At 30.3% G+C, this 14,809-nt stretch overlaps 2 protein-coding genes across 2 annotated transcripts; both read left to right on the forward strand.

The window, feature by feature from the left end:
* Positions 1 to 3,022: 3,022 nt before the first annotated feature.
* On the forward strand, positions 3,023 to 4,947 carry LOC145958737 (putative F-box protein At1g67623). Its single transcript, XM_083076259.1, has 2 exons — positions 3,023 to 3,706; positions 4,942 to 4,947. Exons 1-2 carry the CDS (start codon positions 3,023 to 3,025, stop codon positions 4,945 to 4,947), a joined length of 690 nt encoding a protein of 229 aa, XP_082932385.1.
* Positions 4,948 to 5,299: 352 nt separating this feature from the next.
* On the forward strand, positions 5,300 to 10,301 carry PM-ANT (Mitochondrial substrate carrier family protein). Its single transcript, XM_020357662.3, has 2 exons — positions 5,300 to 5,840; positions 9,476 to 10,301. The coding sequence occupies exons 1-2, from the start codon at positions 5,514 to 5,516 to the stop codon at positions 10,109 to 10,111; spliced, it is 963 nt and encodes a 320-aa protein (XP_020213251.1). The 5' UTR covers positions 5,300 to 5,513; the 3' UTR covers positions 10,112 to 10,301.
* Positions 10,302 to 14,809: the final 4,508 nt, after the last annotated feature.

Below are 14,809 nucleotides of genomic sequence, written 5' to 3' on the forward strand. Positions count from 1 at the left end.
TTGTTTTTTTTCAAAAACATATAATTATTAGCTTTTTTAAACATATTTTCTTAAGTTTGATTTTACTTGAGGGAATCAAATTCGGTATAAAAAGAATTTACAATAATTCACATATTAAACTTAAGTGATTCATAATGCTTTTTTTTTTCTTTTAAAGAACATAGGTGTACGTGTTGCCCAGTATATATTTGCTTTGAAATCAAAGCATGCCACACTTCTTGCAAATATTAAATGAATCAAATTGACGAGAGAAAAATAATAATGGTATACTCCATTTTGGGTGGAGTGGAGTGAAAGGAAGAGAGATCCATAAGAATAAAAAAGAGAAAAGTAAAGAGAGAAAAAAAGAGTAATATATATATATGATATGATTAAAAAATGAAAGTTTTTTTAAGAGAAAAAGATGAAGTTTTTTTAATATTACAAAATACCTTTTTAAAAACTCATGTTCTTGAAAATATAGTCTTTATTTCTTGGGGGAGAAAATCAAAATAAAGTAAGTCTACTTAAATTTTTTAAAAAATTAAATTCTTATAACCCTTGGACCGTCGCTAATAATGACTCTTATACGGATTCTTATAAATTAATGAGAACATGTTCTTATGAGTTCATACTATTGGAGTTTGCTCGTATGGTTTCCAAAGTGTATAAGCGATTTTATATAAAGGCTCTTATATAAGAATTGAGTTATTAACATAAAATTATTTTGCTTGTCTAAACAAACAAAAATATATTTAGATGTGTGGTCCATTATAATTTATAAGACCCATTTTAATTCTAATTTTTTTAACCATAATTCAAGTTCCATATATGTGGAACCACATGAGCCTCAAAAACATCGAATAAATTCCTATCTACACACTTCAATTGGACAATATATATGTATCACCAGTCAGTACTAGCTAGCACCTTGATTTGACCGCGAACTGCCCTGAGATTCATCTGTTTTCTGCTGCTTCTGTGACCTTACTTTTTGAAGCAATTCCTTAATCTGACTTCCACTAAGTGTCTCATGTTCCAGAAGAGCATTTGCAAGCGCATGAAGCTCCTTATCGTGGATTGTCAGAATGGTTTTTGCATTGTTGTAAGCCCACTCTAGCACTTTCTTCACTTCTTTCAATAAGCAACCTAGTTTCCGGGTTCATGTTTCTCCTATCATCATGGTAATTGTGCATAACATGTCCAACTTCATCACTCATACCATATAATCTTGTAACCATTGCCGTAGCCATTTTAGTTGCCTTTGAAATATCAGAGTATGCACTAGAAGTAACTTCACTTTCTCCAAAAGCTCTTTTACCAAATGACCAGATAACTTTTGTAAACTGTCATCAGTGTGTATGCAATGTTGACAGAAATATCTGCCGTTACCAAGCATCAAAGAAACAAAAATCAAAACCTTTCTTTCCACTTTAAACACACCTTATTTTCCAACTACTCAAACAAGCTTGGCCTATTTGATGAACTCTGAACGACCAAGTATCTGTTTCCAATGAAAGAAAACTCTTGTACACATTCTAATCCCTTTTCTGAATATTATCTTGAATTTCCCCCCCATGAGCCACGACAATTTCAAAAAACTCAATCAATACAATTGAATAACAGAATGTAGTTTGATTAATGAAATGACTGACCTGCATCATTAAACACCTCCAAGCCATGTTACGGTTACCAATAGAACCGACTGTCCTGTTGAATCTCCGCACAGAGGTAACGTGTGTAATTAATGGTGTAATGAAAATGAAAGATCGAAAACACAACGCAAAGCAGAGGACAAGAATTGACTATCTAAATTCACAGCCCTCAAATCAAACAACATTGTTATTTGTTAATTCTTACCCTTAACCGTATATTTCTTTCACTCTTATTTTGAGGAAATACTTCTTTCACTTCTCTGCTGCAACTTTCTTTATTTTATTTCATATATTTTATGTTGGTACTTTTTCTGGTGATATCAAACATGTTAGTATAAAAATAAAACACTTTTTTTTAAGTAATTATTGATATTGTTAGTATAAAAGAGTTTTTTTTTTCAATAATAACAAATGCATTAACATAGAAAATAATTTTTTCTAACAATTATTAGTGTTGCTCGTAGGACTATCAAAATGTGTCAAAAAATTTGTTTGATCCAATTTATCTCAATTATTTTTTAAGTGAATTGACTCACTCATTAAAATGTTTAAAATTTTACAACTTAGTCTAACTATTGGTTCATTGATCAAACTTAATTTTTTTACAAAAAAAAAATCTAATTTAAAATAACTTTCAATCAAAAAAATTATTAAACAAAATATTATGCATATAATATTAAACTTAATTAAAAAATATACAACTTTAAATAATAAAAAAAGTACAAAAAATAACTAAAAAAATTAAAAAAAAGTATGGAGCTTCAAATCACCTTAGTGCCACTAGAATTGAAAAAAAAACGCATGCAAAATAAGAAATAGCCTTTTCAGAATAAACAATTTAAAGATAAAAAATTAAATAGAGGCACACAAGTATTAACGAGGTTCGACAATATATGTATTCTTTTATCGTTAGACCTGCAACTCATATTTCTATTCTTAAAAACGTTTAACATTTGGAGGGAAGAAAAGGAGTCAATCTTCGAGATCCATCTTTTTGAATTAATTAATGACATAAAAAATATGTGGAGCCAATAAGATAAAATTGGTAAAAGATTAACGGGTAAATATATAAGATATGATATAAATCAATCATATTTATCATAAAGATTAATTGATAAAATAAGATTAAACATATATCTAATTATAATAATCTTTTGATATACTAAATAAATAAGATAAGAATATTATAGGATTTAACACCGTCTTGTAAAAGAGGAAATTGTGCCTCCTTTATATATACACACTAAATCTTTGTTTTATACTAGATACCAATACAAATAGTCTCCTATATATAAACACACCAAATCCTTCATTCTGTAACGAACAATTCTCCATTCCGAGTTTTCATATTTCAACCTCAATTTTATCCAAACACTATTTCAAGATCGATGAAGAACAAAAGTAAGAAGAGACCACGCACTCATAATAATGGGTCGTCTTCTTCTCTAAAATCACTTCCAAAAGACATGTTGGTGGAAGTGGTTGCGAGGGTAGCCTCCGATTCTGTCGATGACCTTCGCAGCATCAAAAAATGTTGCAAGGATTTTCTTGACGCTTCCGAAGATAAACATGTGTGGCAACAAGTTTCTTTGGACAAGTTTTCGTTAGTACAATGGCTTCCCAATCACAAAGCTTTGTCCTTCTTACAACGTTGCAAGGAAAGTGGAAATACTGAGATTTTGTACAGAGAAGCATTGCGAGAATTTTTTAGTTATCCAAATGGAAATATTAGTGCGTTGAAGATGGTTGCTAAAGAGGATCACATGGAAGCAAAATACGTATACGGTATGATCTTATTGTGCTCCCATGACGATAATTTGAGAAAAGAAGGACTCGAGTATATGCGATTTTTAAGGAAGTCAAAGTGTATTATAAAATGCAGGAATAATGTGAAAAAATTTGCGAATGATCTTGTTTGGAAAGGTAAAGAAATGTTGGTGCACAATGAAATCCCTCTATGCGGTTGCAAGAACACATGTAAAGGGTGGAGGTTGAAGAAAGGTGTTTGGCTGTTTTTAGATGATGATGAAGATGATATTAGTTTATGTGAAAATTGTAGATGGGATCACGAGGTAAATTTTTTTTATAGGTTATTCAATGTTTGCTAGTTCTATTCTCTTCAAATTATTGTATCAATTTCAATGCAAAATTCTGATGTTTGTACATACTTTATTTGGGAGAGTTTTTTTTTTTTAAGCAGCTTTATATTTTATTATTAGATTATCTGAAAAAATTACTTATTTATGTTTTAACTGTAATTCTTTTTTACCAACGATAATATCAACTAATACAAAATTATTCTAATTTACTCATAATACTATTCTTGATATATTTTTTTTATTTTCTACAAGATTTTTAAAAATATAAAATATAAATTTTTCTTCTTCCAAACTTCGATTGTGAAATCAATAAAAAGAAATCAAATGTTAAAAAAAGGTAAGGCGGTATACAAATAGGAAAATATAACAATTTTATTTTATTAATATAAAAATATAAAACTAAAAGAAATAAAAATAAATTAATCATAAATGATTATTTTTTGTAGAAATAATTTTTTTTGGATATTATTCGATTAAAACGTGTTTAGAGATTATTTTAACTCCTTAAATAATTTAATTTCTTTTTATTTTTCATATTCATTTATGAATTAAAATTTTAATATTTTTAAAATAAATTATCAATAACTAAAAATAATTTTGTGCCATAATATAAATTATTTATCTTAAATAAAAAATATAATTAATATGTTTAAAAAATTCTATCTAAAAATTTTAAGCATAATTTATGTTTAAATATATTATTTATTTATATATATAATTTATTGTAAAATTTAGTTATATATAATAAATATTTATACTTTGAAATGCATATGAAAAAATATTAGCATATATTAAATATAAGTGATTATTTTCTGTAAGAACTTTTTAGATATTATTTTTTATGTGAATATTTTTAGGATTTTTTGAACCTTTTATATTTAACTTGACATCATGTTATATATTTATTATATTTAACTAAAATTTATAATAAATTATATATAAAAAGAAATTTTATATTTAAATATATAAATCATATTAAAAATTTATATAAATAAATATTTTTAGACATATACCTTATACTTTATATTCATGATAAACAATTTATGCCGTAACACATTATTCTAGACATTTTTTTTATTTATTATATTTTTTATGAATTAAATTTAATATTTTTTAAATATTATCAATAATTAAAACAGTATTATATTGTAATATAAATTATTTATCAATGTTTAACTTTCCGTTTCCTCTGTTTAAATACTTAACAGATCTGATATGTATTATGAAACGTGACATGATGATGTTATGTTACGTGATATGATAACATAACACGTATCACTTTTATTAAGTATTTAAACAGAAGAAATAGGAAGTCAAATATTAACATACATTTTAAAAATATGAGATTAAATTAATTTAATTAATTAAAGTGAAACTAAATTAATACTAATAAATAATATAAAGAAAAAAAATTATATTTTTACCTTTATATTATTGATGTATTATGAATAAACCTAAAATATTTAACATGTGAATCGTGAAATATAATGTTTGTGGAATTCACGCGACTTGGGATGTAGATTACACGTGGATAAATAGTATAGAACAAAAGTATCTGTTGTCGATGAAAGGCCCGACCAGAGAGTCAAAATGGAATAACCAACCTTACCAGGTTTAGCAACTTTCATCGTTCCGTGTTTTTTATTTTCCCCCTTTCTTTTCTCTCTCCCACCACAAAGGGATAAGCCATGAAAGCGAAATAAATTACTCTTAAAGCATGATGGTTGTGTTCACCGTGGAGCAAAGTTTGTGACTTGGAAGCACCGTAGCAGCCAAAAGGATGAGCGCAGAGGATGATGACCCAGAAAGGAAAAAATTGAAAGCGTGGAATTATGGGGTGAAGACCTTCCAGCGCGATCTGATGGCAGGGGCGGTGATGGGTGGAGTGGTGCACACGATTGTGGCCCCAATTGAGAGGGCGAAGCTATTGCTGCAGACTCAGGAGAGCAATTTGGCGATTGTCGCGAGTGGGCGTCGCAGATTCAAGGGCATGTTTGATTGCATACTCCGTACGGTCAGAGAAGAAGGCATTCTCTCTTTGTGGCGTGGCAATGGCAGCAGTGTTCTTCGTTACTATCCTTCTGTGGCGCTCAATTTCTCTCTCAAGGTTACATTCCCTCTTCATTTCTATTCTCTGACTCTTTCGTTGTTATGCATCAGAATCAGATTCCTCACTTAGTTGCGTCCGCAGATTATTAATTTATTCGTTTCACCCCCGGTTGAGAGTTGAACTGGTATTGTTGAGTTAGGAGGAATCGTCAGCCTTTTTGTTGCTATAGTTTATCCTGTTGTTATCTTCTGTCTGTTTATGTGTCATATGGTTATTGTGAGGATTTGCATTCAAAGAGATTAGGAAAATACACGTTAGTCGGACATTGCTAGTACCCCACAGTTTAAAATTGCAAGGATATTATTTTAATTCATGAAATGACCAAACATTCATCATTTTAGTCCTTTTATTTTTTCTGCAATTTCAAGGATTAAAATGGTATTTTCTGTAATTTCAGAGATTAGATTGATTGGTGTCTGTTACTTTCATGGAATGAGTTGGTGTATTACTCAAAGAATATTGCAGCTATCCTAGTATTTTTACCTTCTATGTGTTGTGTCGGAAACAAAAACGGAGAACCCTGAAGGATGTCATATTGCAAATACCCTGCTACTTTTTGTGTTTCATGGAAATGGAGAATCCCTAACAATGCACATTATGCAATAGTTTGGAACTTATATTAATTGATGGTATGTTAGGATTCATTTGCTACATATAGGCCTTGAATCCCAAATTAAAAGCATGGGATTCATGTGTGGGGTTGACAAGGCCTTGGGTTCTCCAGCTATTATTGTCTAGCTTTTGTGGTGTGGTTCTCCTTAGGTTCCCATCAATTGGTCATAGAGCTTTTCACAATGTCTCTCAGATGTCAACAAATGGCATTGTTGGTGACACCGACATTGCAATGTTCACCCAAAACTATTTAAAGGGCTAGTGCACAGCCAGTTTGTTGGGTGCAAGGGTTATGTGGCATAGTGGAATGTTAGGACCCAATTGCAATGTTTGGGACTTGAGTCTCGCATTGGAAGTATAAGATTATAGAGTGGGGTTTATAAGGCCTTGGGCTTCTCAACTACACAACTAGCTTTTGTTTTATGGTTCTCCAAAGATTCTTATCATGGTTTTTCTTCCTCCCTTTCATATGGTATCAAGTCTGTATGGTTTTGTATGCTAGCTCCTACATCATCACATATGGCCTGATACGCTGAATGGAAAATGTCATGTCACATTTAGTTTATAAGATACTATCGTGACTTAAGCAGAAGGACAAAGAGAGATAAATCTGACAATTATGTATTGAAACACTGTTGTTTGGATCCTATTGGGTTTGGTTATTCCTGAAAAAATGGTTTTACATACTATTTGTATTAATAGGTCAGCTAGTTTCTCACTTCTCAACAGTAACCACATAATTACAATTGAATCAAATCAGTTTGCTTAAGTCTTGAATTCATAGAAACAATTTACCCAGAGCCTTTAAATTGGTGTGCAGGTATGTTATATCTTTCTGCAGACTCAATTTACCCGTCCATTTTGTTGGGTGTATACATTTTAATATTTGCCCTATTTAAACATTACAATATTATTTAAAGCAATGACAAAATTATATAGAGCAATTCTAAGCTATGATTCATTTAAAACTGTAATCTACCTCCATAGTTCATAACAATAAATAAACAAGCACAGTAATTTACTTCCACTGCATACTTCGCTCACTGTTATGTTGATTTAAGAGAACCCGTTTTTTGTTTTCTTCTATTGTTAACAGATTTCTCTCATTTATCAAGTTAACTGTTGACTGTTCCTCACTTGAACTGTTCCTTTCTTTTGGTTATTTCTGTTATCCATATATCCTCGTTGCCTACTACTGTTCTGTCCTTTATTACTCCAAGCACTTTTTACCAATATCCAGGAGCAAAATCCCTCAAATTGCAGATTCCGATTGGCAAATATTTTCCTGGCTGCAATATTCCTCTTGTATAATGTATAAGATGGATTTTGACAAATCCTGTTGACATAATGCGTAATGACTCAAGAAAGCGCTAGTATGCACATCTTTCACTCATTAAATGAAAAGGGGTCTTCCTTTTTTTCGGTTAAGTTCTTGTAATTCATTTTTCTATTTTCTTCCCACTGCAATATCAAAGCTGATTGTTGCTTTTGAATTTCCTGCCCTATCTCTATACAGAAGTCTGGCCTTACTCCGTAAAGAGAGTAAGAAGTAGAATGCAAACCTTTTAAGATGTGCCTTTTCTTACCTTTTGGATATTATCAAGGACTATCCATTGTTAATGAAAATGGTTTTTCTTTTATGTTTGCCTTTTTCTTGAAATGCATGATATTTTGATTGATGTTTCTGACTTTCTGCATTTTTAGCATTGAGACATAAATTCCTGTAGTAATTTGATTCAAGTCACTATCTCTTTTCTATCTTTTATTTTATTTAATGAAATTTCTTGTAAAAGAAAATAGAGCAAAATTTAAATACATTACCTTAGGTAATGTTGATGTTTTTCCCCAATTAAAATTAGTATTTAATCTCAATAACCACAGCTTCATCTTAACAACTAAAACCAGCTGCAATTGTTGTGATGAAATGTCAATTTTGATTGGAGAATAATATCAACATTACTTATAGTACTATATCTTAGTTTTGACCAAAAAAAAAAAAAAGCCAAACCTGTAATATATACTTAGGTCATGTCCAAAGGGAGAAAAAGGAATTGATGAATCCTGGGCTAGGCATCTGAGACTGAAACTGAAGAAATTTGCTTCTTTAGAAGCAACACAGACACTGTTCAGTCAATCAGATTTTTGTGAAAAATTCCAGAAAATTCTGTCTGAAGAAATTTCAGTTTTTTTCAGAAAATTTTCTAACCAAATGCACTGTACAGCTGCTGCTCTTGTTGAAGACCATGATAGAACTTCCTAATTAAGGCAATTATAGGGGTTCCAAACGAGGGCAGCATTTTTATGGCAAGTAGAAAAGAAAGGATTTAAGGGTGCCACTAAATAAATAATGGTCGTAGAATCTTAGTTAAAGGCAACGCATTAGTAAGGATGTGACTAACGTGATGTGGATGTGGCAAAACATGTGTCTTTATAATGTATTTTCTATGTCTAGAAGATGATCAGTCCAATTATTGACATGTGAATAAAAATGTGGGCTTTACAAGTGTGTTTTTGGTGTCCTAACCTAGGGTTGAGATGAATACGTGGAGTGCAATTAAGTGCTAAAAATATCTACCCCCAGCTATTACACTCTAGAATCAAGGTTAGTAATTAAATTTCCAAAGAACAGTTCTAACAATTTTTGTTAGCTTCGCTATTTTCTCCTTCCTTTCCCCCGTGATCCTTTATGTCTATCCTTTCATGACCATGTGTTGTGTGGTTCAAAGGTACTGGCAGAATATGCATTCAATGGAATATAACATGCAATATTAAAATAAGTGTTTTTGGTAGATTACGCATTGTAATATGCCAACTCAGAAATAAACTTTTTTTTCTCGAGGGAAAGATGACTGGCAGAACAACAAAAAGAATTACACATTTTGATATTTTTTTTGGTAGATGACACATTGTAATATGCCATCATGGTTGCAATATAACTTATGGAAGATTATAATCGAAGCTTAACATGTAATGTTACAGTTAATGCAAACTCTTGATATATTACGTATTTTGTTCAACAGGATCTTTACAGAAGCATGTTAAGAGATGGTGGAACCTATGGTGATAATAGTCTTTTGTCAGGTGCTACTGCTAATTTCGCTGCGGGGGCTGCTGCTGGCTGTACAACTCTTGTGCTGGTATACCCCCTTGATATAGCACACACACGCCTTGCTGCCGATATTGGAAAGACAGAAGTGCGCCAATTTCGAGGTATTTACCACTTCTTGGCTACCATATTTCACAAGGACGGCATTCGGGGGATCTATAGGGGCCTTCCTGCATCTCTACAAGGGATGGTGGTACACAGAGGCCTGTATTTTGGAGGCTTTGATACCATGAAAGAAATCTTGTCACAAGAACCAAAACCTGAGTTGGCACTGTGGAAGCGTTGGATGGTAGCTCAGGCAGTCACAACCTCTGCCGGGTTGATATCTTATCCCTTAGACACAGTTCGTAGGAGGATGATGATGCAGTCTGGCATGGAAAAGCCAGTGTACAATAGCACCCTGGACTGTTGGAGGAAGATTTATATGACAGAGGGGTTGGCTTCATTTTACCGTGGTGCAGTTTCAAATATGTTTAGGAGCACAGGAGCAGCAGCTATCTTAGTCTTGTATGATGAGGTCAAGAAATTTATGAACTGGGGGGCATTTTAACAGCACCAACGTTCATTGATTTCATTTTGACACCCGGGACTCAACTTAATACATCAACATCTTACATATTTTGAGGCATAGGATAATTTTGTAAAGCACAGATGAGCTCCATTACAGTTCATTCGCAAATGCGTCTTGAATGGCATTCCAACGACGCGATGGCCACGTTACTTTTGTGGCTTTTATACTAGTTTTCCTTTGCATTTTTTAAGACAGTGGAAGATCAGAAATTAGATACGAATTAATGATGAGAGGAGATTGGTAACAAAAGAAAAATTCCGGGTTTTTATTCTGCTTAAACACCTTACTATTCTTTGTCTAATTTTCAAATGCAAGGTGTAAAGCGCGAGGACCCTCTGGCAAAAGGTTATCTGAAATCGTTAGTGTGACAAGTGTGTGCATAACGTAACCAGATTTAGACTAGCCTGAAATCTGAAATTGTTGAAATGACAAGAAGCCACTAAATAGTGAGAATAACATAAAGCTATCAAAGGCAACACAAAGCCACCTTTGCGAAAAGGATAACAAAAGATTATTAATGAAACAGTAAGCCATTAATTGGTGGAATGATAACGAAAAAACCTTGTAAGTGGCGTAAAGTATCAAACTACAACGTGAGAACAGCGACATGCATGTGACTCGAAAATTGCTGGGCGGAAGGTGATTGAATTGGATAGGATAGTTAAGTTGTAAATTTAAGGGGAAATACCAAAATCTTCCTTATGGCTAGCTTAATATTTAAATTAACTCTAATTTAGAAATTTACGTTTCAATTTCTTGAAATTTTCAGTAAATTGCAACTCAAAATTTTCAAGCCAAGTGACTCAATCACGTCTATTTTGTTCATTCTTTTAACCCTGTGTGGCTAAGTTAAGATTTGTGCGTATGGTTAAGAAATGGACAATCTGTTTTACTAATTAACTTCTGTAAAAGTTAATTTCTTTTCTTATAATACTTTATTGATTAACCAGTCTTTCTTTGTTTTTCACTCTTATTTGTTTGAATACAGTAGCAACTAAATGGAAAAGCCTATAGACATAACAGCAAAGATGATTTTGTCTTTTCGCTTGAAAATGTTAATTTAAGCACTTTCTGTTTTAGTTGTAATTTAGTCAAAACTACAACGAGATGGAATATAAGTTTCTAAAGTACAAATAGTTAATTTGAATATTAAAAAATAATGAGTAGTTTTAGGTATTTAATCTTCTTTTATCACGTAGCGAAATAAAAATATATATGGGTAGAGGGATACGGCATTAAAACTCTTCAATCCAACAATTCGCAAGATTCCAAACAAGCCCAAGAAGCAACAAAGTTAAAATGATGTAAACAGAGTGAGATTACATAAAGGTGTTAAAGGCATTTGATATATCTAGCGTGCACAGGTTGTACACCTAAGTGACGCATTAAGCAAAACGACGAACATGCAGCCAAGAATTGCTTTGGAAGCAGAGTTAAGAAAATCCTCTAAACTTTTGAGAATTGGGGATATTTTTATGAAGCACAAAATTCCGATAGGCACAAAAAATCCATAAGCTGAGATATGCGTTTTGAGGGGAGCTTTAAAAAAAATATTAACAAGCAAATCAATATTAAATATTAATGATGATCCATTTGTATTTTATTTTAATATTATTATTTTATTCGTAATTATTTATATCTATAATTAGACTATTTTATTATTGAAAATAATATAAGAAGTTTTTCATACTCTCTCTTATGTTGTTCTCTCCATACTTTCTCCTTTTTATATATTGTTTTTATATTACAATTTATAGTTTAATGTTGATTTTCATAATACGTTATTAACATTATAATCTTTTTTTCATTGGTGTTGCAACTTGTAAATAGTAAGATAAAATTGTGAAGAATTTTCTTAAAGAAAATCATATTCCTCAAATTCATATTTCAAGATTAGCTATTTTGTTAAAATCATATACTATCTCTAATCATATTATTCACATCATGTATTTGATAGAATATTTGCATTGTTTATATGATTGTGAAATTTATTTAAATACAATTGGTCTTGAAGACAAAATCAAATAAAATAAATTAAAAGAATATTTTTACAATGGTCTAGATGTTATCAAATAATCACATTTTAAAAGAAAAGGTTGACTTATTTTTTTTAAAATAAAAGAAGGACGTAAATACTAAAGAGGTATGATTTTTTAAGAGAATATATGATTCCATTGCATGATTGTTAGTAGTTGATTTTAATTTTTTAGTTTATTTTTCTTGTGTCATTCAATTTTTAAAATCATAAAGTAAAGTATTATCAAGGTATGTTTTCTAAATATTTGTTTGTTTGTATAAAATATTTATTTTAAGATTATATACATTATTATTTTATAAAAATTAGTGTAGATTTTGATATTAAATTAGTGTCTAAAGATAGATTAAGGTAAATGTCACTTTTATAATAATTTTTTAATTTAAAAAATGTTTAAAAAATATACTATATTTTTCATACATCTATTGTACTCATCAAGAAGCAATTAAGAAATATCATAAATTGATTTATTGGCTATTGAAGACTAAACTAAATAATGATATTTTTTTATGCATATAACCATTTCAACTAACATCGTTTCATTCGTTGAAATAAATGTAACAATGTATTAATTTTTTTGTCTTATATTCAATAATGTGATAAGTTAATGTTAAGTAGTATATACGGTACTACAAAATAAAGGCTCCAAAAGACTTGATATATTGTTACCTAGAGAAACAAAATTATATATAAGTTTGATAGAAACTTATTAAGTTTCAAAGAAATTCGCTTAATTGTACCATATTAAAACATCAATCAAGGAAATGTAAAGTATCTTAAAATCAAAAGGCTTTACTTGAATAAGAAATATGTATTGGAAGAATTATTATTTTTCCTATGGTCTGTACTACACATTAGTACATCTAAAACACTTATTCTTGTATATTATAAGTGATGGAATCATGTCAAGGATGGCAAGAGATGACAAATTGAAGGACCCAAGAGGAATGGACTAAACATGAAGATTTAGCTCGTTTAGAGCTTGGTTGGCCCAAATTGCTCTTCACTTGAGTCACACATTGAGATGCCCAATTTGTACGTATTATAGTAGTATAAGTTTCATATATTGTGGTCTTGTATTTTAGGCCATATAGATTAGGATTTTTGTCCTTAGGCTTAGTGGGCCTATTTTCGAACTTAATGGACCTTGGATTTTTTGGTATCCAATATTGGACTCATTTTGCTTATTTTATTATTTCTTAGTATTTGTGATAGGTTGGCCATTAGCATAAGATTAAGGCTTAATTAGAGTAGTTAGTTAATTAAGTCAAATTTAGGTTCATTTAGGTTGTATTTGGAGCACATGTGCATTAGCCAAGGGAGCTACACATGGATGCCACCAAATGACACTCAAATGAACCCTATATTAGGCCTAATTAACCAACAAATGTGATTGCACATGGCTAGAGTGCATTTGGATGAAAATTGAATTCACTTGTAGTGGATGTAAATATTTCTCTATACTAAATCAGTCAGATTATACATAAAGAACTCAATTTAATTCTAATGTATGTTACAACCATTTTCATGGCTCACTTGATAATGAAGTTTATGTGAAAATCCTTGAAATATTTAATTAATATATCCAAGACATTGGTACAAGTTTTTGAGAAGATTATATCACCACTCCTTCAAAAATCATAAATAAAAAAGAACTTAGGAAAAATATATTTTTTTTCCATCTTTGTTATTGCATTCTTCTTTCAACTAAGTTGCTCTTGTGTATGACCACCACATGTAAACAAACACTTTGTTTGCTTATGTGAGAATCAAATATATCTCTTTACAAAATCATTCACAAGTACAATTTTTGAACAATTGATACATAGAATTAGTTTTCTTATTCTTAAAGATGATGGTTAGCATGAGCGGGAGACATTCTACATTATTTTCCCCTTCGTCATGGCTTTGTACCATTGGATTGTCCTGACAGTTTTTAATGAAGTAGTACATAATACCATATTAAAAAATGATGTACTATTTTTCTTTCATTAGATTTTTGTCCCATAGGATCTTTCCTAGTAAGATTTTAATGGAGTACATTCTCAAATAATAGACATTCAAGGAAGAGTGTTATGAGTATTTAATAGTAGTTATCCATTACTACCATTTATATTTCATCTTAATATTATTGTTTTATTTGTAATCATTTATGTTTATAAATAAATTATCTCATTGTTAGAATTAATATAAAAAAAAAACTTGTTATTCTCTTCCTTATGTTGTTCTCTCTATACTCTCTCATTTCTCTTTATTACTTCTATATTACAATAGTTTTATGTTGATTTTCATAACATAACATTATAGTTATTAAAGAAATAATTTAGTTGAAATATATTGTGTGTATGTGTGATATTAGGTCTAGCAAAGATATTAAATATTTTAATTCTCGACTTACTCCATTTTCACATATACAATTTAACTTATTAAATTTAAACTAAAACTAAAACTGAAAATATACATACAAACAGGTTGAAGACAAATCAATCAAACGCAATTGCTTGTATGAAGTCTTCTTATGCATGTATATATTGTTATATATATGTAACCTTCAAATTAGAGTATAATAATAATAAATGTGTTTGAAAGGTGATAATTGAGCATTGTTGAGTTTGCACGATTAATGTTAACTTTAAAATAAC

This window comes from Cajanus cajan, chromosome 6, assembly GCF_000230855.2.
Source record: "Cajanus cajan strain Asha chromosome 6, NIPB_CcT2T_4, whole genome shotgun sequence".
NCBI classification, from domain to species: Eukaryota; Viridiplantae; Streptophyta; class Magnoliopsida; order Fabales; family Fabaceae; genus Cajanus; species Cajanus cajan.

What these genes read in the sequence shown, in the direction of transcription:
- PM-ANT (XM_020357662.3), top strand. Translation starts at nt 5,514, where the DNA reads ATGAGCGCAGAGGATGATGACCCAGAAAGGAAAAAATTGAAAGCGTGG. An exon ending in CGCTCAATTTCTCTCTCAAG is followed by an intron (nt 5,841 to 9,475) that starts GTTACATTCCCT and finishes TTTGTTCAACAG; the next exon opens with GATCTTTACAGAAGCATGTT.
- LOC145958737 (XM_083076259.1), top strand. Translation starts at nt 3,023, where the DNA reads ATGAAGAACAAAAGTAAGAAGAGACCACGCACTCATAATAATGGGTCG.